Source organism: Acinonyx jubatus, chromosome C2 (assembly GCF_027475565.1).
Source record: "Acinonyx jubatus isolate Ajub_Pintada_27869175 chromosome C2, VMU_Ajub_asm_v1.0, whole genome shotgun sequence".
Lineage (NCBI taxonomy): Eukaryota > Metazoa > Chordata > Mammalia > Carnivora > Felidae > Acinonyx > Acinonyx jubatus.
In genome coordinates this window covers 12,560,053-12,587,443 of record NC_069384.1, presented here as the reverse complement: position 1 = coordinate 12,587,443, position 27,391 = coordinate 12,560,053, and the positions used below count along the sequence as shown (strand labels likewise).

General features: G+C 47.6%; 1 protein-coding gene and 1 long non-coding RNA gene across 5 annotated transcripts in view; one reads left to right on the top strand and one right to left on the bottom strand.

Moving 5' to 3' along the window:
* EVA1C (eva-1 homolog C) overlaps window positions 1-27,391 on the top strand; it is a 75,768-nt gene that overhangs the window by 5,423 nt on the left and 42,954 nt on the right. For 3 of the 4 annotated variants that reach the window (XM_053220634.1, XM_053220633.1, XM_053220635.1), the window contains exon 2: window positions 7,555-7,662. The exons of the other annotated variant lie outside the window; for it this stretch is intronic. In XM_053220634.1, coding sequence (XP_053076609.1) covers window positions 7,555-7,662 — 108 coding nt within the window. The remainder of the gene's footprint in view (window positions 1-7,554; window positions 7,663-27,391) is intronic. 4 annotated transcript variants of the gene reach the window in all.
* Window positions 3,648-5,703, bottom strand: LOC128315122 (uncharacterized). The gene is made up of 3 exons (XR_008297563.1): window positions 5,419-5,703; window positions 5,254-5,310; window positions 3,648-5,042 (listed from the first exon to the last, which is right to left on the bottom strand). It is a non-coding gene; the product is annotated as an uncharacterized LOC128315122 (long non-coding RNA).

Genomic DNA, 27,391 nt, shown 5'->3' with positions numbered 1-27,391 from the left:
GGTTGTCTTCCCTTTCAGAAATTTTATGGGATGAAAAGCCAGCTCATAACCAAAGAAAAACAAGCCAAACGTCTGAAGGATTGTGCAGCTGTCACAGAAGAGGAGAGATGAAGAGAAGCTCTGAGACTGCTAGTCTGTTTCCATGGAAAGTAACTGCATTTGAAAAGTGTTCTGCTGGCTCTTTCTGCGGCAGAGAAGAGGAGTCGGGGCCAGCGAGTGACTCCATTATTAATGGCTTTGCTCTCCCAGGCACTTTATTGGAAAGGGCAGCCTCGCAGCGGTTTCGGGGAAGGGACAGAGAGACAGGGAGAAAGGGTTCATAGAGCGCTGTGTTATCTCATTTCCTCTTCCTGACAACCCTGTGAAGTCAGTGCTCGTCCAGGCTCAGAGAGGTTAACTCACTTGTCCAAGACCACCCAGCTATGAGGCAGAGCGGACTCAGGCTCTGACCTGCGCAGGACAGGGGTGGGGGCGGCTGGGGCACTCGGCCCGTGTGGGTGCTGGGGGGGGGGGGGGAGGCAAGGCTAGGGAAGAAACGGGCCACCATCGGCCTAACCAGCTCACAGAGCCACCACCGCTATGCCAGTTGCCTGCCGAATACACCACCCTTTCTCCGTGCCCTCCTTCAGCATCTTTCTGACCCCCCAATCTCGCCGCCTACCTTGGCTCTGGTTAAGTGTAGAGACAGGATTTGAACCCAATAACTGTCTGGTTTCAAAAGTCCATACTCTTGTCATTCAAGCTAAGTAATGAACCGAGGAGGTAGAGGTGAGGGCTCTCTGAAGTGTTATGATACTCAGTCACTATTTTAATGAGGCGCCCCAGACAGACACTCTTCTAAAAACTGTATGTTGATTTTTTAAAACTGGTCAGATACATTCCTTTTTTTTTTTTTTTTAGTTTATTCATATATTTTGAGGAAGAGAGAGAGAGCATGAGAGAGAGTGGGGGGAGGAGCAGAGAAAGAGACCCTAGCAAAATTGTCCAAAACTGATTGTGCCCCAAGATAGTTGGCAACACACACACACACACACACACACACACACAAATGCTCCCTACATAGAGACATCATCACAGACTCTATAAGACCCCTACTGATGAAATCCTGGTTATGAACACACAGTCCAAACTACATTATATGAGCAACAGCCAGTGGTAAAAACAACAGAGTTCTTAATAACAGAGGAAAACTAAAAACAGAAAAGCAAATAAAAGAGCAAAGCTAAAATGTGACTAAGGAATGAAAGGCGATAAAGATTTGAAAACGAGCAAAATATATCTGCTAACTATACTAATACTACTATACTAATGAAAAATATATTCATTGAAATTAAAGCTTAATAGATCAATCATATACAGCTGAAGAGAATCAATGAACTGGAACATAAAGCTGGAGAAATTATCTAGAATGCAGCAAAAAAGGTAAAGGCATGGAAAATATGGAACAAAGTTTGTAAGATATGGAGGATGGAATGAAGGTTTAACATACATCGGATCTGTATTCCGAAAAGAGAGAATATGGAAAATGAGGGAGTGGTAATGCTCGAAGTGATACTATCTTGGAATCCATTTTCAAGAATTAATGAAAAATTCAGATTCATGTATCCCAAGGAAGATAAATAAAAATAAATTTATACTTATTGTATTTAAAGCATAAAATACTAAAACCAAAGTGACAGTCTTTAAAAAAAGAGAGGAAAAAATGTCTTCTATAAAGTCTTTGCCACCACAACAGTGAAAGCCAGAAGCCAATGAAATATTTTTCCAGGTTCTGGAAAGATGGAACAAAACAGAACAACCTGTCAGAGCAGAACTGTATACCCAGCTAAACTATCTTCTAGACAGCGTGTGAAATGAAGACATGCTCACCACCGATAAATGCTGACTGAAAGGACTACTAAAGGATATCCTTCATGGAGAAGGACACTGAGTCTAGAAGGAAGGACCGAGTTATAAAGAAAAGAAATGGTGAGCAAAGCAATGGTACAAAGAATGGCACTTTGCCTACATTTCTTGCTCTGTCCTCCTTCTTAGAGACTACCGTCTCCTTGCCTGCAGGAGGTTTCTTGAAGCTATCTTGTCCTTTTGGCAGCTGAAGTCAAGAGACAGATTTTTGACCGAATTGAGCTCTTCTACTGCCTTATGACTTCCAGCCTGAGGTACCCACGCCTGCTCCCCAGGTGGCCAGCAGTTCTACGGTGACTACACAATGGGTGTTCTGTATGAAAGAACGGGAAATGTTCAGTTCTTTCAGGTACCAGATGCTGTGTGTGGTATGATACAGAGCTGCCCTAAAGAGCCAGTCCTGTCCTGGGGAAACTTCCTTCTCAGTCGATTCATGGACACACAGACACAAAGAGACTTGAGGGGTCAGTACTCGATTGGGCAGGTCGCATTCTCCGAATGGTACCACAGAACATGGAATTGAGGGTTTAGTAGCGTGCTCACAGACCTCCCAGACAACTCTGCCCGTGCAGAGATTTTACATTTTCATACCTGCATTCTGGACACCTGTGTCACTTGCTCACTCAGGCCCCTGAAATGAAATTTCTCTTGCATTAATAAGCTAGGGAATGAAGTGATGCTTGGGGTTCGTTTTGACCCGAGAGCCAAGTTTTCCACACACAGAGAACCAGGCAACATTAAAATTCAAAACTCAGGCCACCGAATCTGAAATGTATGTTTGCAAACTGTCTGATTTCATGTCTGCCTCAGATGTCTCGTGAATACAAATCGCCTCATTTGGGGGTTGGAGGAACAGGGAGGAGGAAACCTAAGAATGATCTCCAAAACAAATCTTTAATTCGGATGAGTATAATAGAATGTAATCCCATTTCAAGTCTGTCAGCATTCTTTTGATGATTACAAATGAGTCCCTTTTCCCCTGCAATGTGGGGGAATAATCTGGATAAAATACCCCTTTTTGTCTGCAAGGGCCAGTGTGATGCATACTCGTGACAGCTTTCAGAGTAGTGTTTCAGGGTCTGAGAAGAGCACTGTGCTACCACGTTCTTCCTTTCTTCCTCTTGACTTAGGAGATTTTTTCACTCTTTTTATGGTCAGCAGCTTCTGAAGTTCTCAGGCTCAGAAATCATAAATCATCGTACTGTACTCTGGAACAAGAGAGACCTGGTTCACCAAGCCCTGTCTCTCTCTGCCCATTCGATGGGAGACAGGTGGAAATGAGAATACTTGACCTTATCCAGAAAAGGCCCAATTTGTACAGCTTTTGAGGGATACACTTCAAGGAATGCATAGAATTTTATAGCCCCCTTTCTGCTGGAAAAAAATGTACTTGAACCCCAAATCAGACCTACACACCTGTCTGATTTCTTTTTTTTTTTTTTTTGTCAATTTGGTTGTAAAATTAAGGGATGGGCATTTTTTTTAATGTTTATTATTTTTGAGAGACAGAGAGCAGGGGAGGGGCAGACACACACACACACACACACACACACACACACACACACACACAGAATCTGAAGCAGGCTCCAGGCTCAGAGCTGTCAGCACAGAGCTCGACGTGGGACTCGAACTCACAAGCCGTGAGATCATGACCTGAGCTGAAGTCTGACGCTGAACTGGCTAAGCCACCCAGGTGCCCCATGGATAGCCTTCTTTTTTTTAATGTTTATTTATTTTTGACAGAGAGAGAGAGAGCACGAACAGAGGAGGGGCAGAGAGAGAGGGAGACACAGAATCCGAAGCAGGCTCCAGGCTCTGAGCTATCAGCACAGAGCCCGATGTGGGGCTCGACCTCATGAACCTCAAGTTCATGACCTGAGCTGAAGTCGGACGCTTAACTGACTGAGCCACCCAGGTGCCCCAAGGGATAGCATTTTTAAACACCTTCCTCCATTCTCTGAGGCCTGAACCACTAAATGTGCCTTCCAAAGTTAATAATGCCAAATGCTTTTTGCACAGGTTAGACAGAATGCAAAGATGGTCCCATCCACAGCCTCAGGATGAAAAGGGATCTCGAAGACCCAGAGCTGTGGGACCCAGTGTGTGGGAGTGGTCACAGCAGGCTGTGGAGAATTCCACTGAGCGGGTCTTGAGGTCTTGTCTGTTCTGCCTCTCTAATCCCTGGAGTTCAAGTGTAAAGGTTCCACTCTTCTAATTTACCTTTTTTTTTTTTTTTAAGTTAGATGCTCCAGGATTTTTTTTTTCTCCAGAATTCTTTTGAAATGGTGTTATGGCTCCCTAAAGCCATAAGCCAGTGCTTTGAAGCACTTTGTCTCAGACTTCTGTCCTCATCTCTGGTTGGTCCAGGCATGTTATTTGGGGTTGTCAACTTTCACCAAAAATGCCATATGGTCCTTCTACTAGATGACTTATCTTTACTGATGAAAACTTCGCTTGGCCTAATGGTTGGACTGAACCCGTGGTTCCCAATCCAGGGAGATACCATCCCCTCGCCCCCGGGGATATTTGGCAATGTCTGGAGACAATTTTATTTGTCACAACTAGCCGCGCTCCTGGAACCTAGTGAGTGGGAGCCCGGGATGCTGCTAAGCCACCCACAACGCACAGACAGTCCCCTCTCCCCGCCCCCCGCCACAAGGAATGACCCCCATCCCTGGGCTTGAGGAACACTGGGCTAGACCAGTTGGCGTGTCCCTGTTTTATATGCTACACGTTCAGCATCAGAGGAGGGTGGGGAAAATTTGTAATCACCAAAGGGGGGGTCTGGAAGACCTAGAGACGGCTCCTTGGCGCCCTTCTTCAAGGCCGGCTTGCCTTCTGCAGCCGCCAAGAGCAGTGTCTTTAAAGCCCAGGAAACGGAGATGCAGCCACTACCTCCCGCGTCTACACCCGCTCGCGCCCCGTGGCTCCCAGTCCCACCCCTTCCCTCCACGGAACTTGGCACTGCCTCGGGCCCTTTTGCCCTCCTGATTTCAAGCGCGCACACTCGCCATCATTATCGTCAAGCTAAAATATCCCTCGGGAGACGTGTTCAGACTTGAAGTCGGTTGCTCACTCGCGGCGCGTGGATGCATTTGCAACACCTCTCAATTATTTCACAACTCGGCGAAGCAGTCCTGTGACGGGGAGAGGGGTGCAATTTAGTTTGCATTTTAAAGAGAGAGAGTGTAAGTCACAAAAACTGTGCCTAGATCTGCTTTCCCTTGGCAGCATCTCTCCCCGCCTCCTCCTCCTTTCCTCCCGGTCCCTCTTGCACCTGCTCTCTACGACCCCCACCCCCACCCACCCCTGCACACCCGCATTCACACGGCGTCTGGCACATCATACCCACGGTTGTGTCTGTGAAGCGTTGCGTCCACCTCTCAGTGCTGTGTGTTATACACTCTGCAGAGAGACAAGTTCGAGATGTTTCTAAGAGGGCTAATTGCGGGAAGAGTGTTCTTTCAGAGCGACACTGTTCACCACGCCCGGTGCTGAATGTTACGCACTTACCAGGGCGCGCTTGAAGCCGATGTGGCCGTGGGGTTGAGCACCATTGCACGCCGTGTGGAAGGAAAACCAACAGGTCCCTCTAAAATGGTAACTTTGCCACCCCTGCTCGGAGGCCACCAGATCAAAGGACAGCCACCCACTTTCAGACCTGTCCCTCCCCAGTCACCCTCTTTCAAACAGCTTGCAAGTCCAATGAAAATATTTCTTTCCTTCGGCCAAACACAGAGAAAATATAGTATCGTTTCCAAAGGAAGGGACGGGGCACCCGCAAGAACGGGTGCGCAGTATTTGTGAACCCTGGTGACTCAGTACATCTGAATCTCCAAGCATTTTAAGAGCTTTGTCCAAAAAAAAAAAAAGGTCTATTGTGTGGCTGTTGGCACTGAAGAAAATAGCAGGCCTGTCAGAACTCTGTTTCAGATTTAATTTTAAAGTGGGTGATGTAAGAATGCCGTCCAACAGGAGGGCTTTGCTCTTTTTCTCGTCCCTGCCTATTTGGTGTGCTAGAACCTGGGTTTTCAAGAATCAGTTTATATGAGAAATCAAAGCACCTTCCCTTGATGCCCGTTTTACAAAAAGGCATCATGTTCTTAAGCAAAGACTAGTATGTTTTGGAAATGAACATGGCTTCCAGGGGCACCTGGGTGGCTCAGTAGGTTGAACGTCCAACTTCAGCTCAGGTCATGATCTCAGAGTTTGTGAGTTCGAGCCCCAGGTCGGGCTCTGTCCTGACAGCTCGGAGCCTGGAGCCCGCTTCAGATCCTCTGTCTCCCTCTGTCGCTTCCCCTCCCTTACGCATGCTCACTCTCTCAAAAATGTAAACAAAAAATAAAGTAAAATGAAATGGTTTCCTGCAATGAAAGTAAAAACCTACTTGTGTTTATATATACATACACGTATATATGTACATACCTACATATGCAAAAGATTTTGTGTATATATGTATTTTGTGTATATATGTATTTTTTTCAGAGGATCCTCTTGCAAGATCATACTTTTCTTTGTTGCAATGCAATTTTGAAAATGCAGACCTAAAGACGTTATTGATTTTCCCAAATGCCTCATGCATTCGGTATTTACTTCTGAGTATTGATGCTATAAAAATAAGCAGGAAAAATTTATTATGAAAATTCTCTTTCCTAGTTGTTTCCTTTCCAGAACATTAAACAGTGAACAGTGATTTTTCTTTATCACATATATGTTTATTTTAATGTATACCCATTTTGTCCTCTGTGTCTCTGCCTTCTCTTGGGCATAGAGATCAGGTACTACATGAAAGAAAGAAAGAAAGAAAGAAAGAAAGAAAGAAAGAAAGAAAGAAAGAAAGAAAGAAAGAAAGAATCGAAGCATCATATTCAACCCCTGGGTTCAACTGAACTATGAATAAGTTGTAGTAGGTGGTTGCCAAGCACTGATCCGTGTTATGGAAGTAGCTTTGTACCCAAACCAGTCACTTGGGTCCTACATCCGGAATCACCAGACCTCAGCAGAACAGCCTCTGTTTCTTTCTTGCTGGTTTCTGGAAAAGTCCCTTAAAGACCTAGACAGTCCCTGAATTTAAGTTTGTTTGTTTGTTTGTTTGTTTCCATAATGGGAAACTTAACGTGGAGACTCTACACACAGCATGGATTATACCAGGTTGGGTCCAAGATAAAATCAGACCATGGAGAAGATCAGTGTCTGGAAACAGAACACACATAAACCCGTCTCAGCTCTCCGTGGTCCCAGACCAGTTAATGTGAAGAAGGCCCGACCAGAGGGCATGTCTTAATTAATTACTCCTGTCTATGTAGCTAAAACACACACACGCACAAAAGCAAAGGGACTCTTCTCCTTAGAAGGCAGTCAGACAGTCACATGCAAACCAAACCCAAACCAAAGATTTCCGGGGAATCCTGTGGAACCTTCTGGAATGTAGACTTGAGTCTACTCTGCACCGTTTATTTGCATTACCCACGTCTTCTCTTTCTGTGGGAAGGTAAAGCATTAGGTGGCGTATACAAGGTCCGGTATATTCATTGAAAGCTTTACTTTACGAAGGTCAGATGTGTGTGGTTCAGCCGCACAGATGGGGTTAAAATCACGGTGCTGAGGGTTAGGTTGTAAATTAACGTAATTACCGTTTTGTTATTCAAGAAAGCTGCGAGGAATGGACATTCCCTGACAGTATCGGCCCTTCCGTGGGCTGTGGGGAGGAGTGGATTTGCCGGGATCACAGAAGTCTTCGAACCACAGGGGGAAGTGGTAAGCACTTCTCACTGACGGGCTTTTAGGGGTCCAGGACTGATGCCTTTGCATACGAAACCCTTTCTCCATTGGACTGTAATACAATTCTACCAGGGCAGTGTGGTGCACAGGACAATCAATATGCACACGTTAGAACAGAGCCGTGCAGGACAAATGTGATGTAATGCCAGCTAGTCTGGTAGCCCCATTGGCAAAAGTGAAAGCAAGAGATTCCATAGTTAAATTTTGTTTCACCCAAAGTGTCCTTATTTCGACATGAATACGTTAAAAATTACTAATGAGATGTTTACGTTTCTTTTCGGCTCACAAAGACTTGGGAATCTGGTGTGTATTTACCACATCACATCTCAAGTCTGACCGGCCGCGTCTCAAGGGCCCGATAGTCATGCATGGCCGGGGCCACCAACCAGAGACAGTGCAGTTTTAATTTTGTTTTTTAATATTAATTTATTTTTGAGAGAGAGAGAGAAAATGTGAGAATGGGGGAGGGGTAGACAGAGAGAGAGACAGACAGAATCTGAAAACAGGCTCCAGGCTCTGAGCTGTCAGCCGAAGTCGGACACTCAACCAGCTGAGCCACCCAGGCGCCCCCTGAGCAGTGCTGTTCTAGAAGGGGAGTCTAGAGCAGGGCAGAAGTGGAGTTCTGGGATCGGGACGGAGCACCTTTCTTAGCACCTTCTTCCCACAGAGCCTCTGTCAGGCCTGCCTCGTGAAAGGGCCAGTGGCAGGTGCCCAGCTGCCCCTCGGGAGCTTGGCCTCCCCAGCTTGCCTCTCTGTTGCTTGGAGAAGGACTCGTGTCCCCTTCCTCCTCTAGCACCTTTTCCAAGAACTTCCCCAGACTTCAGTCCTTGGGAAGGGAGGGGCCTCTAGGGAGTCACCCAGACTGTGACAGGACCTGCCAGCAATACCAGAAGTCGGCCAGCCCGACTCACCTGGTTCTTTTTCTGCCACTTGGATGTCACAAGGCTTTGAGGCTGTCATCCTGTGTCAACCCACCCTGGAGCCCTGGGGCCCCCAGAAGCAAGTGCTGGTGAATCATTGTGCCTTGAGGCTGCCCTCGTTTGGTCTCATCCACGGGGGAGAGAACCCAGGCTGGGCACAGGGAAGGGACCGACCAGGACATTTCCCAGCTTAATGGTGGCGGGACCAAGACTGGACCCGGGACTCGGCACCTGGGTTGAGTCACTGTGTTGCTCCCAGGATCAGCTCTCACAGGAAGCAGAGCTGAGGGGCTCAGAAAGATCCCCAGCTCAGAGCTCCCCCCTCACTTCACAATACCCCAGGCTGTTTGTCATTCCTCTGGGTTTTATGCTAGAATCACCTCGGGGCGGGGGTGGGGGGCTGCTTTTCCAATGTAGTGATGTCTGAAGCTTCACCCCAGGCTGAGTGAATCTGTATCTCTGGGCTGGGGCCTGGGCATTGACGTTTTTAAATCCCCTGAGGTGACTCTGTGGTGCAGCCAAAGTTGGGACCCTACTGGAAAGCACTGCACGCTTGTAATCCATCTGTGTGTTTATTTTTTATTTTTCTTTTTGTTTTAGCCTCATGTATTTTATTTGTGCATTAAAAACGTTGTTGTGAGAAGGGTTCGTAAACATCAACACAGTGCCAGATAGGTGTCCGTGGCCCCCAAAAGGTTTTAAAAAAAAACACTATACCATGAGGAAATGAGTTTTTCATTTCATTTCATTTCATTTCATTTCATTTCATTTCATTTCATTTATTTATTTACATCCAAATTAGTTAGCATACAGTGCAATAATGATTTCAGGAGTAGATCCCCGTGATTCATCCCTAGGTTATAACACCCAGTGCTCATCCCAGCACGTGTCTTTCTTAATGCTCCTTGCCCATTTATCCCATCCCTCCCTCACATACAACCCCCCCCCCAGCAACCCTCAGTTTGTTCTCTGCATTTAAGAGTCTTTTCTGTTTCGTTCCCCTCCTTGTTTTTATATTATTTTTGCTTCCCTTCCCTTACGTTCATCTGTTTGGTCTCTTAAAAGTCCTCATATGAGTGAAGTCATAGGATATTTGTCTTTCTCTGACTGACTAAGTTCACTTAGCATAATACCCTCCAGTTCCATCCACGGAGTTGCAAATGGCAAGATTTCATCCTTTTGGATTGCCGAGTAATACTCCATTGTGTGTGTGTGTGTATGTATATATATATATATATATATATATATATATATATATATATATATCTCACATCTTTTTTATCCATTCACCCATCCATGGACATTTGGGCGCTTTCCTTGAGAGCTTGTTTGGAGGTTCTAGCAGGGGAGCACAGCTACTCGTATACCCTTGACCGAAGAACGGTCCTCCTCTATCGGGGAAGGTTGTCCCCTTCGACCGAGCGCGCAGCTTCGGGAGGGACACACATGGAGCGGTGAGGGAGGAAGGGGACACCCGCCTAGCCAGCCAGATCAGCCGAATCAACCCTGGCGATCAATGGGGTGACAGATGTCGCAGCCAGATCGTTGGGCGCTTTCCATACTTTGGCTATTGTCGATAGTGCTGCTATAAACATGGGGGTACATGTGTCCCTTCAAAACAGCACACTGGTATCCCGTGGATAAATGCCTAGTGGTGCAATTGCTGGGTCGTAGGGTAGTTCTATTTTTAGTTTTTTGAGGAACCTCCATACTGTTTTCCAGAGCGGCTGCACCAGCTTGCATTGCCACCAACAATGCAAAAGAGATCCTCTTTCTCCGCATCCTCGCCAACATGTGTTGTTGCCCGAGTTGTTTATGTAAGCCATTCTGACAGGCATGAGGTGGTATCTCAGTGTGGTTTTGATTTGTATTTCCCTGATGATGAGTGATGTTGAGCATTTTTTCATGTGTCTGTTAGCCAGCTGGATGTCTTCTTTGGAGAAGTGTCTATTCATGTCTTTTGCCCATTTCTTCACTGGATTATTTGTTTTTTGGGTGTTGAGTTTGGTAAGTTCTTTATAGATTTTGGATACTAACCCTTTATCTGACATGTCGTTTGCAAAAATCTTCTCTCATTCCATCGGTTGCCTTTTAGTTTTGCTGATTGTTTCCTTTGCTGTGCAGAAGCTTTTTGTTTTTTTTAATTTTATTAAAAAAATTTTTTTAACATTTATTTATTATTGAGAGACAGAGAGACACAGAGTGTGAGCAGGGGAGGGGCAGAGAGAGAGGGAGACACAGAATCTGAAGCAGGCTCCAGGCTCTGAGCTGTCAGCACAGAGCCGGACACGGGGCTCAAACTTACAAACTGCGATATCATGACCTGAGCTGAAGTCGGTCGCTTAACCAACTGAGCCACCCAGGTGCCCCCAGAAGCTTTTTATTTTGATGAGGTCCCAATTGTTCATTTTTGCTTTTGCTTCCCTTGCCTCTGGAGACATGTTGAGTAAGAAGTTGCTGTGGCCAAGGTGCAAGAGGCTCTTGCCTGCTTTCTCCTCGAGGATTTTGATGACTTCCTGTCTTACATTTAGGTCTTTCATCCATTTTGAGTTTATTTTTGTGTATGGGGTAGGAAAGTGGTCCAGGTTCATTCTTCTGCATGTCGCTGTCCAGTTTTCCCAGCACCACTTGCTGAAGAGACTGTCTTTATTCCATTGGATATTCTTTCCTGCTTTGTCAAAGATTGGCCGTACGTTTGTGGGTCCATTTCTGGGTTCTCTATTCTGTTCCATTGATCCGAGTGTCTGTTTTTGTGCCATTCATCTGTATGTTTATTAAATGTTAAAAAATTACTATTATTTTTCCAGACTGAGAAAATTTGCAAGAGTAATACTGAGACTTCCTTTATACCTTTTGCTCAGATTCCCCAAGTGTTACCATTGTATCACATTTGCTTCATTCTTTTCCAAGTCACGGGCAAGATGTCTTTACTCCTAAATGCTTCTGCATGTTCTCAAGAACGGGGACTCGCAGAACCAAGAACCGTGATCAGAATTAACCTGCCGTGGTACTGTTTTCTAATCTACAGCCCTCATTCAGATTTCACTAGTTGTCCCCATAATCTAGAGCAAAAGAAAACCCCTACTCACTGGGATTTTTCAGGTTTCACGTCTCTTTAGTGTCCTTGTGGCCTGGGACAGTCCCCCAGCCTTTATCTTTCATGACGCTGGCGTCTGTGAAGATTACAGGACGGTTATGTTAGAGGATGTCCCTGAGTTTGGATCCGTCTCGTGTGTCGTGATTATATCCCCATGCATATGGGCAGGACCGTCACAGCAGCGACCTTGCGTTCTCTGTGCGTCACATGGGGAGGAATGTGGTGTTCCGTCACTCGCGGTTCCGAAGTGAGCTTTGATGTTCGGTGAAGGTGGGTGCGGGCCTCTTAGATTGCAGGTGCCCTTGCCCACCATGCTCACATAGATGCATTGAGCCTTTTAGTTGGTAATGTGTCTAGCAGAGCTGTGAGGGTCTTCTACTCAGGATAAGCAGGCCTTAGAACAGGAGAGAGTGGGGAGGGAAAGGTTCTGGGACCTGGAACTTTGGCAAGGGGAACTGCTCCAGAGAAGGCACCATCAGTGTTACTCCTGGTGTTGGGATGAAGAGAGGAGAGCATGAGCGCAGGAGGGGCTGTGGATTAAGGAGAGAGGTGAGGATAAGACCCCATCGGAGCACCTCTCGCTGTCTAGGCTCTGACCCACCTCCCAGCTCCGTCTGTTTTTTTCCTTGGGGGTTGATGCCTTTCCAAATTAGCCCCAGAAATACTTTCAGTTAAGGCGATGCCCGGCTTGACCTTTCCGGTAACTCACCCAGTTTCCCACCTGTTGCTTATCTCCGGATCAGGTGCGATTCTCACCACTTCAAAGAACATCAGAAGTTCAGTTCCTCGAAGGCCTCCACTTTGCCACGGGCTCAGGCCTTTCTGCTCCACAGGTGAAATCTGTCGTCTTCACAGATCATCCAAACTTGCTTTTCATTCTGCGCGCGTGTAGGGAACAGTGTGTTGGCTGAGGTCGAGAAGGGGTTGCCATCAGATTTCTGTGCGCCTGTATCCCAGTTCCCCCGTGGGCTCTGGGGCAGCCGCGGGGAGACGGGGCAGCGAGCCGCCTTCCCTCTCTGCCTCGCTGTCGGCATTTCTGCCCGTGGTTGGCTTTGGCTTCTTATCAGAACGTGCCATTCCCTTTTCTTTGTTCCCTCTCCTTCCTCCACGTATTTACTTTCACCTGGGCAGCTGAGTGCGGCTGGAGGAGCGTCACGTTGCCATGGAGATTGTGACCACAACACATTTGGGTTCCCCAAACTCAAGCTCTTGCTGGCCTCTTCCTCATACCTTTGAAGAAAACAAGAATAAACGGAAGGAGTCAAGGTGAAGAAGAATGTTTATATAGCAGCTTGACTCTGGGCGGAGCAGTTATGGGTTGAATCGCGTCCCGCTGCCCCCGATGCCAGAACCACAGGTTGGAGTCCTAACCCCTGCTACCTCAGAATGGGACCTCCCTCGTAGAGAGTGTCTTTACGGCAGTAATCAAGTTAAGACGAGGTTATCTGGGTGGCCCCCGGCCCAAGATGACTGGTGTCTCCGAAAAGAGGAAATTTGGGCGCAGAGGCACGCACGGGGAGATTGCCATGTGAAGGTCACGGTGACGTTGCCCCAAGCCAAGGAGCTGCCGGAAGCTGGAGAGAGGCCTGGAACAGAGCCTTCCTAGAGACTTCGGAGGGAGCGTGGTCCTGTGGGCACCTTGGTCTGTGCCTTCCGGCCTTGAGAACTGTGGAAGGCCACAGCAACCCCTTGCGGCAAACGGTGTTATCAGTACCCTCATCTTACAGATAGATGACCGTCTGAGGCACGGGGAGATTGGGCACTTGGCTCAAGGCCACTCGAGCTAACCACACCTCACTTTGGTCAACTCTCTCACATCCGCCTCTGCCCGCCATCTTATTTCCCGCCTCTCCTCCACAGCCACCCCACGCCCTTCCCTTGCTCCTGTGGCCCTCCCTCTAGGCTCCCTTCTGGGACCTTCTTTGTTGCCCCATCTCTGGACCGTCTACATCTCTGCAGACCTGCCCACAGTCCTGCCCCCAGCCACCTCCCGACCTCAGCCTCCACTTGCTGGTCCTCCTCCAGGGACTCTCTTGGAGCTTCTGACCCAGGGCGCTCAGTGGGATGCCAGACTTCCCAAGTGCTTCTGACCCAGGGCGCTCAGTGGGATGCCGGACTTCCCAAGTGGACATGCCACCAGTTCAAAACCTGGAGTCATGACTGTGTCTTCCCTTGTGTCTCCTGCCACGTTCTTCTCCCCCCCCCCCCCCGCCCCTGTCCCCTGTCCCCACTGATCCTGGGGACAAATCTCTGTAATTTGAGTCTGGACCAGCTGCATAATTTGCAGGGCCTGGTGCAAGGTGAAAATGGGAGCCCCTTGTTCAGAAATCAGGGGCAACGTGCTGTTAAAGGTAGTAAAATACAAAGATTTCCCTTTCCTCCTGTGGCCTCTCTCCCAACCTGGTATGGTGTTTGTATTTGCTCTCCGTGTCATTCTGAGCAAAGACGATGAGCAAGTGAGCATTGTGAGTTACTAGCATGGATTTCACTGTTCCTCTTCACGTTGGGCGATGCCAGTTTTCAGTGCGACTATGAGGGCATCTAACACGTATAAGGAATTACAGAAGTGGCACAACGCCTATTTCCCACGTGCACCACACACCGCTCTCTGCCTTTGGCTTCCTGACGTGTGAGGAGGGACTGAAAGCTCCCCCTTCTTTCCTGTTCCTTCTGTGTCCTCGTTTTTGGACAAGTGGCGGCTCATCCCGAAGAGACACTGGTAAGGAAGGATGTGATGGGGCTCCTTGATCGTCCCTCTTTCTCACACTGCTATGGCCTCGCTCCTCCCCAAACCAATTCTGATCCTAACGGAAGCTCTGGCTGCCCGGGGCTCGCTGTCAGCACCTCTGTTTCCTCGGTCCTGGACAGAACCCGCCTTTCTCGTGCTCCCTTTGAGTTTTCCAGGACGTGTTGCCCTTGTGGGTCGGCTAGAATTCTATGCTCAGGGCATCTGGAATGCATCATGGGAATGGGGTGACAAGGAACAGCAGTGACTCATACTACGGGTGCCTCCTGTGCCCACGCACATGCCCCAATCGTCCTGGCGGGCTTCACTTACAAAACAGGAGTTCAGGATTTAAATTATGAAGAACTTCAAGATGGTGAGAGCAGAGCGTTAAACCAAGCGCGGGGGCCCTTCTGAGTGTGGGGCTGTGTGCAACGCTCAGGTCATACACTCGTGCTGTTGACTCTGGTCTCAGCCCCTCCTACCCCATCCCCTGCAGCCAGGCTCCCTGGCAAGATTGCAACCACCCTCATTTCATCACGGGTTTCTCCAGTCCTTCCAACGCAGACCAGTAGAAGGATTTCTCTGAAATGTAAATCTGACCGGTATCGCCTGCCCCCAACAAACCTGCAGTAGCTCCCCTCTGCCTTTAGGAGGAAATCCAGACTCCTTAGCAAGGTACAGCTTACTTCAGCCTTTGCACCTGACCTCCTACCCTACATGCTGGCCAGGCTGACTGTCTCCACACACCCGCTGAGCCTTGGCACTTCTGTCCCTGATGCCCGAGGCTTATTTTCATTTGGTTGGTTCCTGCTCTTTCTTCAGGAGTTACCTCCCACTTGGAAGCCCTCCTGGCCTCTTGGGTGTGTCACATGCTTGTTTTATTGGCCTTTCCCTCCCCCCCTCCACCGTGTTTTGAACACTCCCTGTGCTTCCTCTACCATAGTATTCAAGGCCACCCCAATATTATATATAATATATATATAGCAATAACCTTGTAACAAAGTGTAGAAGAAGAAGTGGTGAGCAGTTCCTCCTCCATTCGGAGCCCTGGATTCAAGGTTCATGAGGAGCCCCTTGAACCTGGAGAAGAGACTCCAGACCAGAAGCCGGAGCGGGGCCTTGTCCTGTCCCCGTCACGAGCTGGCTGTGCCCCCTTCCGTGCAGCCCAGAGTGAAAGACTTCCTTGGCATCACTGTTAGCTATTGTGAGCTTCATAATGAGCAGGGAGATGGCAAGGATTTTTTAAAATAAATATTTATTTATTTATTTGAGAGAGAGAAAGAGAGAACAAGTGGGGGAGGGACAGAGAGATTGGGCGACAGAGGATCTGAAGCCGGCTCTGTGCTGACAGTGGAGAGCCCGATGTGGGGCTCGAACTCACGAACCGTGAGATCATGACCTGAGCCGAAGTCGGACACCGAACTGACTGAAACACTCAGGCGCCCTGGCAAGGATTTTTTTTAAAGGTTGAAGATTTTATAAAAACAGTAGGAATGAATAATTGTATTTTTTTAAAAATCAAAGGCAAAGTTCTGCCACATTGAACCTTGTTCTGAAGGCAATCCCAGACGGCAGTTCTGACGTTTGAGTTATCTAAGAAAGGTGTCCAATCGGAAGGCTAGCAATCACGTGGCTACATAAATCCTACTCTATCTCGTATATGAATACACTTGATTTTTGTTATTTGAGGTACTTATAGCCTATAAGACCATTGCTTTACAACACTGAATTAGCAAATACTGAACAGCCATCCGTAGGGGAATACGTGACCTCGTTTTATGCGTGTTTCTGTTTCATGACCCCTTGTCGTTAATATTGAACTCATGGTCAACAGCACTATAACTGATGCCTGGAGGAAACTTGTCTGGCACACGCATATTCCTCCTAAGGCCTCACCCAGCCTTCTTGCACTTAGGAATACCTGATGGTCCTTCAGCACTGTGCTTGGACCCATTTTACACCGCGAAGTCACCAACACTTCACAAGAGCATGAAAAACACTGGCATTAAATAGACCGTGGAAAGGACACTTGTTTTCGGTAGGAGAGCTGGATCAAGAAGGCAGAGCATCTGTCGCCCTGCTCCACCTCCGCTGGGGCCGTGCACGTTGCCGACGAGAATTTTTTGAGCTAAGCAAGCCCTGCAACTCTTGACCCGGGAGTTACGAATCAACGTTCGCGAGTAGGCGAATTTGCAAATACGGAATCTGTGAATAATGAGGGTGGGCTGTGTATACCAAAGACCAGGGTCAGACTTTTCCCCAACTTAGCCATCCAGAAGATGGCCGGGAGCCAGTAACTGGAAAACTCCGGGGTGGTGGAGAATAAAGTAGACCAAACAGGGCTCAAAACTGAGAGGTGTAATCACTCAGCTGGACCTAAGCTGTTGAATGTAAAATAAAGTGATCGATCATGAAGAGTGAGGACAGTCAGAAAAAACCACTGTCCACAAAGGAAGGATACAGAAGAGTAACTAAGCAGCTTCTAGGAGGATTAAGGAAGTAGGGGCCCCCCGGGACCTGCTTGGGAAGTTTTAAACCCAGCCCTGGGGGGAGCGTGCCAGGGACTCAATTAAGGATGAATATAAAGGGCGAGGCGGGGCCAGCCCAATTACTGTGTGGGTGCCCGTATTTCTTTACATTTGTCCGGCTGCCCCTGTGTCTGTGAAATACAAAGGGAGAAATACTGTTACTTCCCCTAAGTCTAAGGCGAAACCAAAGAAGGGGGAAGCCAAAGGGCCTGTCCGAAATCCTCCACTGACCCCGTGAGGTGGCTGTAATAGATACAAGGGGTCACCCAGCCTGTTCCCAAACGCAGCCGTTTGGATAGGCTGTTTAGGTTGGTTTCAACTTTTAGAAACTTCCCCTGCTCTGATTTTGTTCACCGCTTGGAGGAACGAACCATGTTCCATTGAAAGTACAGCAAACCTGTCCTGCCCCTAAATCTAGTCGTTGTAACCTTCCAAATAGCCTTATGAGGTTTTAGTGCTACTCACCAAACAGCATCATTTCTAAAGTAAAAAAAAAAAAAAAAAAAAAAAAAAGTTTCATTATAATGAGCAGTGAAATCACTATATAATTTCCCAATTAACTGAATGTGTGCCCTGAAGTCTTCATTTGGACCTTGAACATATCCCACGTACCTTGATCATCCTACACATTTCAGCAGCAGGCAGACATGAAATAAGCAATCTGAAGTTGAAAGGCTGTTTACAGGGCGGGCGGGGAAGGCGGCACCTGTCTGCCCCCACGTCCGTGCGCTGGGCTGCGTTGGGCCTTCTGGTTGGTCAGCTTCCCTGAGTATTTCTGAGAGCCTTTTGTTGTGCATGGGGATAGAGCTGCTAATTTGGCCAGTTCCGAACAGAAAAAGATCAAGTGTAGATTTCATATGTGAGTTTCAAGTGCTGGTAAAAAGTTGCATTAAGTTATCAAATGCACAGCAGTCCCCCGCCTTCATGGCCAAGTGGCCCTGTAGTTTGGGGGTTACTCGGCATTCCAAAGAAAAGGAAAAGTGTTCCGTTTAGGTGCTTGAGGCAAATGGGGATTGATCCAGTTACTTTTACGCTAATCTAGTCCAGATGGTGTTCACTGAATAACTTTCTGGGTTTAGTACCTGGTTACTGAACAAGGTATTCATTTCTTTTTTTAAATTTTTTTTACTGTTTATTTATTTTTGAGAGAGAGAGAGAGAGAGCATGAGCAGGGGAGGAGCAGAGAGAGAGGGAGACACAGAATCTGAAACAGGCTCCAGGCTCTGAGCTGTCAGCACAGAGCCCGACACGGGGCTCGAACTCACAAACGTGAGATCATGACCTGAGCTGAAGCCGGATGCTCAACCGACTGAGCCTCCCAGGCGCCCGTGTTCATTTCGATAGGATTGGAAATCTTTGGTTGAAAAGCATGAAGGAGCTCCTACCAGATTTGTTCAAAATAAAATCGTGCGTGTAATCATAAGATTGTAATTCAAGGCCAACAGAGCATGCTTGGAGTAATTTTTAATCAGTTGATTGGTACCCTTCCTTCTCTGTATATTCGTATATAAGTATAATTGTATACATGTTATATATGTAAATATATACGGTATAGTATGTTACTATAAGTAGCATATTATTATAAATACATACATATATATATGTAATACAGTATTTTACTGTGTTGCAAATTGGGGAGTAAGTTCTTGTAGAGTCTTTAAGGATCACTCCATCATGGCCATGGAAACTACACCTCCGGAGGCACATGGAATTAAAGACGTTATGAAATACACAGGTCCTAGAGGACAGAGGCACGGAGGCCATGCAGGGGGCCACATGGGAGGAGTGCCCAGGGAGCAGCTGAACCAGGTGGGGAGCAGAGAGAGAGCGGACGGATAGGCAAATACGCCTTTGGGGAGGTTAGATGGAGTATACAAGCAAAGGCATGAGCGGTTTTATTGAATGTGACTAGCTCATGGTCAGGCAGGGGAACTGGTAACGGGGGCCAGCCTTATGACCCTGGTCACTGCGCACGGTTTGTGGGATGTCGAGGCATCAGAAAGATAGAAGTTTTAGTGATGGGCGACTTTGAAGCTGCACAGGGAGACGTGTAAGTACTGGGCCATGCCGGTTGCTGTAAGGGTTCATCAGAATCTGCTACTCTTTCATGCTCCTCTGGCCTCCTCTTGCTCTGCTGGTCTCCCTCACTCTCTCACTCGTTTAAAAACGCGATTCCTTGCCCTCCTGCTATATGTCAGATTCCTTCCGGGTGCTAGAGACAGAGCAATAAATGAAACAAAATCCCGACTTACGGGTTGAAAGGGGAGACACCACGACAGGTGTCTGTGCTGTGAAATAAGCAGAATCAGGGGTGACGGGGCAGGGGGTGTGCTGTTTTGCACAGCAGCCGGGGAAGGCCTATCTCCCAAAGTTACGTCTGAACAAAGGGCGGGATGGGCGGGGGGCCGGGGGGAGCATACATTTGGAGGGAAGACGGTTTCAGGCAAAAAGAGCAGCCAAAGCAAAATCCTGAGGTGGGAGCTTGGGTGGCGTTTTTAAGAAACAAGACCACTGCGGCCAGAGCCTACGGGAGAACGGTAAGAGATGAGGTCACAACGGTAGAAGGGCGCCCAGTCACATAAGGACTTTAGATTTTTTTGTTTGGAAAGTCATACAGTGGGTTGACATGTGTAGGCAAGTGCTTAGCCAGGCCCGGGGATCTGAAATCCATACACGTGAATTTACACGTGGGCAGCCACACAGAAAAATCCACTTAAGAACATACATAATTCTATTCTAAAGGGGAAAGTGTGGGGCTTGATGAATCAGAAGGTGGGTGTGTAGGAAGAGAAGACAGGGAGGTGTTGGGAGAAAAAGTAACAAGGTAAAAGAGAACTGGGTAAGTGACTCTCAGAACCTAGCGTTGGCTACAAGGATTCAAAGTCCAGGGGCAATGGGAAAGTCTCTGTGTGCCTGGAAAAGGGTGATGGGGTGCCGTGTGGCACTCTTGAAAGATACAGGATGTTCATTTCATTTTTTTTGATGTTTTTATTTTATTTTTCAGGCAGGGAGAGACAGCGTGAGTGGGGAAGGGGCAGAGAGAGAGGGAGACACAGAATCCGAAGCAGGCTCCAGGCTCTGAGCTGTCAGCGCAGCGCCCAACGCCAGGCTCGAACCCACAAACCACGAGATCGAGACCTGAGCCGAAGTCGGATGCTTAACCGGCTGAGCCACCCAGGCGCCCCAGGATGTTTCTTTCTCAAGGCAGAAAAGTCACAGAGAGAGCCTGTGGTGGTGGGGCAGGGATCGGCTTGTCACTTTCCTCGAGAAAGGTCAGCAGTCAATTTCCAGGGTTATTTACTCCATGTCTGATTAGAAATCGGAGAGTATTTTAATCAATCCACTTTGGGATTCCTTTAAATGCTCTTGGAAGCACAAGCAAACGTGGAAAGTTTGTAGGGTTTATGCCTTTGGAAGTAGTATTTTTATTTGGCTTTAAGAAAACCAAGCAGTTTTGTTCTCAAAGAGAATAGGTGACTCTTGAGAAAAAGTGGTCAGAAACTGGACTTCAGGAATTTGTAGGCTGAAAAGTGGCTTATCAGAGGCCAGCAAACTTACCCAAATTAGCACTTAGCTGGTTCTTTTTAGGGAACATTGTGCTCTTTCTACGAAAAATGCTTCTACAGCCCCTGAAACCTGAGGGTAAATGATTAATGGCATAATCCCCCCATCATGGAGATGAGGACCTGTTTGGGGACAAGTTCATAAAATATGAAAGCAAACATCATCTACGTTTTTACAGAAGTCTTTGTCCCACGACCAAACCAAGATTAAGCTGAGAAGATGTGGATTTGGCATATTCTTCACCCTTGCCTTCTTTGGGGCTCCCTCTTCCAGAGATTGGACTGCCAATCTAGTTTCCTTCTGGTACACTCATGCTCTCCTCAGGGAAGAAAAAATGACGTGCCAGCCACCCTAAAAGGTGCCCTACTATTTCTTATCCCTTGCACATCAGCAGTATAAAGCAGGCATAAGTCTTTGGTTTTACAGATGATGAAACAGAGGTCTAAAGAGGTTGTTCTCAGTATGCCCAAAGACACATCTGATCTGAGAGGGCTCAGAGCATGAATTCCCCGTATTCATAGCCCATGGCCGCCACCTCTGTGCTGTGGCACTTCGGATTCAAGGGCATCGCCCAGCATGGTCATGGCCCCACGCCCTCTCTCACATCCATCAGTGTGTAGAAACAAGTACATGACCATAACGCCTGCCTCGGGAGCATTCCATCGAAGCCCACTGGCCTCTGCTTTCCACTTTTGCTAATGCACTTTTTAAAAGTCAGGGTTATTAGGAAGAGCGGTGACTGATTAATGAGGCCGCTAATCCCTTTGAACTCCTTAGTAATTTAACTCACTTCAACTGTAGATTTTCGGTTGCAAGGTCTTGACTCAAAGAAATGACTCCTCTGGTGAAATTGAAGGTCATGTGAAATGGTGTCAGCACCACCGTCACAAACCAACGGGGGGTGTGTTTGGCGAAAGTTTTCGGTACTACTCAAAGTCCCGCCAGCTTTCTACTTAACACAGGTACCAGTTGACAGAATGCTGGAGTACTAGACAGGGTAGGGCTAGCTGCTGAAACGCACAACTCCCAAACCCCAGGGGAATAACAGAATAAAGGATTAGTTCTTGCTCATGCTGTGGTCCAGTGTAATTAGAAAAGGGGGAGGTTGTGTTCATGCGGTCATTCAGGGACCCAGATTCCTTCCGTCTTGTGCCTCCCCCATCTTCTGGGTCCTCAGAACTGTCCCTGTCCCTTCTGTCTTCCACATGTGACAGCAGATGGGGAGAGAGAGGGAGTGGAGGGTCACATGGAGTCTCAAGGGCCATATCTGCAAGTGGCCAACATCCCTTCTGCCCTGTTTCCACTGGCCAGAGCTTTCCACTGGCCCACACAGCAGGACTGGGAAATGTGCTCCTCTCATGTGCTCAGAAGAAAATGTATGGTTGCTACCCCATGTAGACCCTCAGTTCCCCTTCTGTCCTCCCCTGGTCTGTTTTGGGACCAGGATCTGAGCTCACCGTTAGATCAGAGGGCCACCCTTCGTGGTCCCTCACCTTTGTGATTCCTCCTCAAACATCGAAGATATATACTGAAGGCTGATGTTCTCTTCATCATAAACCTCCAGGTTCAACTTTCTCGTGCCAGACCCAGGCCTAGAGAAATCACTGAAACTGACTTTACTTTTTGATCATAATGCTCTGGGGTGTGTGGTGCCCAGTCATGAGCCCTTTATCCGTTGTGGGCCTTTCCTGCGCTCTTAGAAACACTGACTCATTGCCCTAAAGCCACGTGGACTGCCCCCTGCTCCTGCTTTTGCCAATTCTCCAAACATACTCACAAACACAAAAGAAAAAAAAAACCCTTTTCTGGAAAAGAACTTCAAACATGTAGAAACACCTTTGAGTATTTGTGAATAAAAGGGTGTAGTCGCTTATCTAAGGCATTAATGGATTGGAAGGTGCTGCTTTATTAAATAAGTGGGGAAGGGGGGGGAGGGGTAGCAAGGGCAATATAATTGAATTCTACTCTCTTCCCAGAAGGAAGATTGGGAAATTGGCCCCTGGTGATTGGGGGACTTTAGCACACGGATGTGGGGCCAGCAACTAATGTACTTATATCCTGTGCTTAGAGTGACTCAGGCAGCCATTAGCCCTTGGGAAACCTGGACTCTTGCGGAGGGCTCTGACTTCAGAAAAGAAAGGAGGAAGGATTTGCAGCTCGTTTGGCCTGCTCTAAATATTGTAATGCTGTAAACCTTAATTATTAAAAAAAAAAAAAAGGAAAGAGAGAGAGAAGGAGAGAGAAAGAGAAGAACAGAAGAAAGGGAGGGAGGGATGAAGGAAAGATGGAAAGGAAGGCAGGCAGGAAATAAGGCAAATTTCCCTTTCCCTTCAAGCACAGCAGTGACATTTCTGGACCATGAGGGTGGCTACTGGGCCATGCGCTTGTCTGTGAGTTGACCGTCCTACCACCAGTGCTCAGAGCAGACGGGGCTTACGGAAGTGCGGTTTGATTTGCAAGCCGCCAAAGAGCTCTGTGTAAATTCGTGTTCTTCAAGGTTGACAATCCAATAGTGATACCCCGGACAGGTGCCGTGGATTATGGCCGATAAAGATGCTATGCCCTTCACATCATCTGAACCTCACCGCAAAACACGAGGACACCGAGGCTGAGAGGTGATGGCCACAGTCACACAGCTTAATTCCGCTTTGAACCCTGCTCTCAGGCTTTTAACCCTCGGCTCCGGCTCCTCCTCCCCACCCACAGATGCCGCATGGAGGTTTCTGCAGCCGTATGGGATTCTGAACTACCTTCTGAAATCATTCAAGTTAGATGTAGCCGTCTGCACTGTGTTTTACGGAACTCTAACCGTTTCCTTAAGAGTGATGCGTTTAACAATAACCTTCAGATGCTTAATATAAAAAAAAAAAAAGTGGAGGGCTGGTCAATTGTGTGCGAGGGATTCTAGCTCCTCTTTCCGATGCTTGCCAGTTGCAGTGCACATGGGCCTGTCTGTGGCCCTGGGAAATGCTTCAGGGAAAGACCTGTGTTTGCCTTGTTTTAACCCGTACATCCCAGCCTCATTTTGCTATAACTTAACCTCCTTTCTCCCCCGCGTAATGTTTTTTCCTCTCACGGGACACTTCGGGACACACCCACAATTCCTTGAAAATTGGTCATTTGCATTCTGGTCGTTCTCTGGTCACTGGAGTTTTTCTGTAGAAATGGCTTTTCCTCGTAAAAGTGACGGGAATGAGAATCTTCAGGAGTGACTTCCCCTTGTCTTTCTGAAGACAGAGGAGAGCTCCTGGCACTCTTAGGGGGTTCCTTCCCTGTGAATTATCCATCTGCCTTTAAAATAAGGAACACATAAAAGCCTTTATCTAAACTAATCTAAGATTTGCCCAACCCAGCCAGGCCTTGCAAGATGATCCCTTAAGGAAAGTTCTAGCCATGGCCATGGCTGTGGAAGCTTCTGCTGGTGACACAGTGGAAAGATTCATCAGGAGAGGATCTTGGAGTTAAACAGAAGCTGTACCTTGGCCCCTGAACTATGTGAAATGAACAAGGAACAACAGAGTATTTCCAGGCCAGGCCAGGCTCCAAAGACTGATTTCCTAACAGTTTTCTCTTCTGCTTTCTTTCAGGATAGTAAATATTTGCCCACACACATAGAGCTAGACCAAGAGCTCTGGGTGAGCGTATTAAGAAATAAAGCATTTTTGATTGATCCGGAATGATGGGGCATTCAATCCAAAGAGAACTGCCAACAAAAAGTTGCGTTAGTAGTCATTCTTTTTTTTTTTTTAATTTTTTAATGTTTATTTATTATTTTGGAGAGACAGACAGAGTGCGAGCATGGGGGAGGCAGAGAGAGAGGGAGACACAGAATCTGAAGCAGGCTCCAGGCTCTGAGCTGTCAGCACAGAGCCCGAAGCAGGGCCTGAACTCAGGAACTGTGAGATCATGACCTGAGCCGAAATAGGACACTTAACTGACTGAGCCACCCAGGTGCCCCAGTAGTCATTCTTTAAAAGGGATCTCATTTGAACCAGCCAAGAAACCAAGGTATACAGAAGCGAAGTGCTATGGTCTGAATGTTTGTGTCCCTCCAAAACTCATATGTTGAAATCCTAGCCCCCGAAGGTGATGGTATTAGGAGGTAGGGCCTTTGGAAGGTGATTAGGTCATTAGGGTAGAGCCTTTATGAATGAGATTCCCTAATCCCGTTAATGTCTTATAAAAGAGATGCTGCAGAGTTCCATGGCCCCTTCCACCATGTGAAGGCACAGCAAGATGGGGCTCGCTCTGAACCAGGAAGAGGGGCCTAACTAAAATGCAATCATGATGGTGCCTTGATTTGGGGCTTTCCAGCCTCCAGACCTGGGAGAAATGAATTTGTGTTGTTTATAAGCCACCCCATCTGTGGTGTTTTGTCATAGGAGGCCTGAATGGACCGAAACACTAAGCAATGTGTTGACTCTGCCCAACGCAATGGGAAGAGTGCACGTGCTCACTGGAAGCCGGACAGCACACTGGAAGAGGCATTGGACTGGGAGTGGGTCATCTGTCACCTGCCCTTTGTTTAAGAGCAACCTTGGCAGCAGGCTCCTGCTCCGTCACAGTTCCTACTTGTATCCTGGGAGATGCCTGGTCCAGGGGGCATCCTCGTTTCTAGCAACCTTCCCCTCCACCCGCTTCTCACACCCTCTTCCATGGCCACTTCTTGGACATCGCCATGGTCTCCAAGTGCGCCGCCTCGAAATCACATGGGGCACAACCTCCTGCCTCTGCAGCCTGCTGGTGTGGTTGCACCCACCTTGAGCTTGCTGGATCTGAGCAGACCTCTATTCCCCCGGGCCTCTCCTGTGCTCATTTCCTGCCCTATATTTAGCTTGGAGCCCACGCTCCAACATTTCAAGCGCCCTCCTGCTAGGACCCACTTTCAAATGTGTTCCACCTCAACCCACAGCGAGAAATATAATTTGCACATGACCTAGGGCTCGTCTACATATGTATTTACACACACACACACACACACACACACACAAACGTACGTGCATAAGTCTCTCCCAGCTTTAACTCAATCACAGTTGTTTAAAAATCTGTCCCCGGACATCAGTTCTTATAACTTTAGCCCTGTGTCTCTCCTCCCCTTTACCAAGTTGTTGCAAGAGTCATCCGTATAAACTGTGTTGTTCCCTATGGCTGCTATAACAAATCGTCACACACTTGGTGGCTGAAAACAGCACAGATGTATTTTCTTACAGTTCTGGAAATCGGAGGTCTAAAATCAAGGTGTGAACAGTGCTGCGTTCTTCTGGAGGCTTCAGGGCACGGTCTGTTTTCTTGCCTTTTCCAGTTTCTACAAACCACCTATATTCTTCGGCTCATGACTCTATCGCTTCAAAATCTGGTTCCATTGCCACATCTTTTATCCACTTTGGCCGTCTTATAAGGACCTTGGCGATTCTACTGGGCCTCTCAGGTCCTGTAGGATCACCTCCCTATCTCCAGATTTCTAAGTTAATCACAACCTCAAAGTCCCTTTTCCACTGTAAGGTAACATGTTCACAGGCTCCCAGGAGGGGGCCTGTGAACATCATTGGGAGGCCACTATGCTTCCTACCACATGAACCATCTTGGATTTCCTCAACTTTCTGCTCAGTGGCTTCTGTCCCCACCCACCATCCCAAATGCCTCTCAAGAAGGTCCGTGATGTCCTCTTTGTTGCTGAAAACACTAGATACTTGTAACTTGTCCTTCTTCCTGACCTCTTCTGACACAGTGGGCCAGTCAGAAGGAGGTGTGGGATACAAATGTGGAGGGATCCTGATCCCAAGGTTTGAGGGCCAGTGGTCTGTCCTCGGGGGCATCTCCTGCCGTCACTCTCGAGTAGCATCTGGTGTGGTTGTGGTTGGCTGTAGAACATGGTATCTCTCCACTGCCCTTGTTCTATTGATCCTCCGGAGGCTCCATGGAGTCTAGATGTCCTTCATTTACTTAAAAGCATTGGTCAGAGAAAGGTTTTTTTAAGCAGTTTTATTTACCTACCTACAAAAAAATGCACCTATCCCTAGTGCATAGCTGGGTGACCTTTCACAAAGTAAAACATGTATCCACCTTTCAGATCCAGAAAAGAGCTTGGCCAGCTCACCCTCATGACCCCTCCCTGTCGCCAACCCCTCGTCTCCCAAAGGTGACACTATTCTGGGGAAGCCCAAGTGGTTTTAATTATTTTCTTTTAAGTAGACTTTCTTCTTCTTTTTTTAATGTTTACTTATTTATTTTTGAGAGAGAGAAAGAGAGAGACAGACAGACAGGAGCACAAGCACAGAGGAGCAGAGAGAGGGAGGGAGAGAGAGATTCTAAAGCAGACGCTGAACTGTTAGCACAGAGCCTGAGGCAGGGCTCAAACTCACGATCCCGTGAGATCACGACCCGAGCTGATGCCTAGAGTTGGATGCTTACTCTCCTGAGCTACCCAGGAGCCCCAAATAGATATTTATTTGTAGAACAGTTTCGGGTTCAGGACAAAGTTGAGTGGAAGCTACAGAGAGTTCCCAGATACCTCTTGTGCCCACACAGACAATGCCCTGAGTGCCACCCCCCCCCCCCCCGCACTCTCCATGTTCCCCATCAGGGTGGCACGTGTGTTACAATTGACGAACCCACATTGACACATCACAGTATGGACCACAGTCCATAGTTTACGTCTGGGTTCACTCTGGGTGTTGTGTGCTGTAGGTTTTGACTGTGTATAATGACAAGTGTTCTGGAGGTTTTGACAAGCGTCCATCACGCTCGTGTCCTGCAGGGTAGCTGTATCTCCCTGAAATCCTCTGAGATCCCCCCGTTCAGCCCTCCCTCCCCAAAACCTCTGATAACCACCGATCTTTTTACCATCTCTGTAGTTGTACTTTTTCCA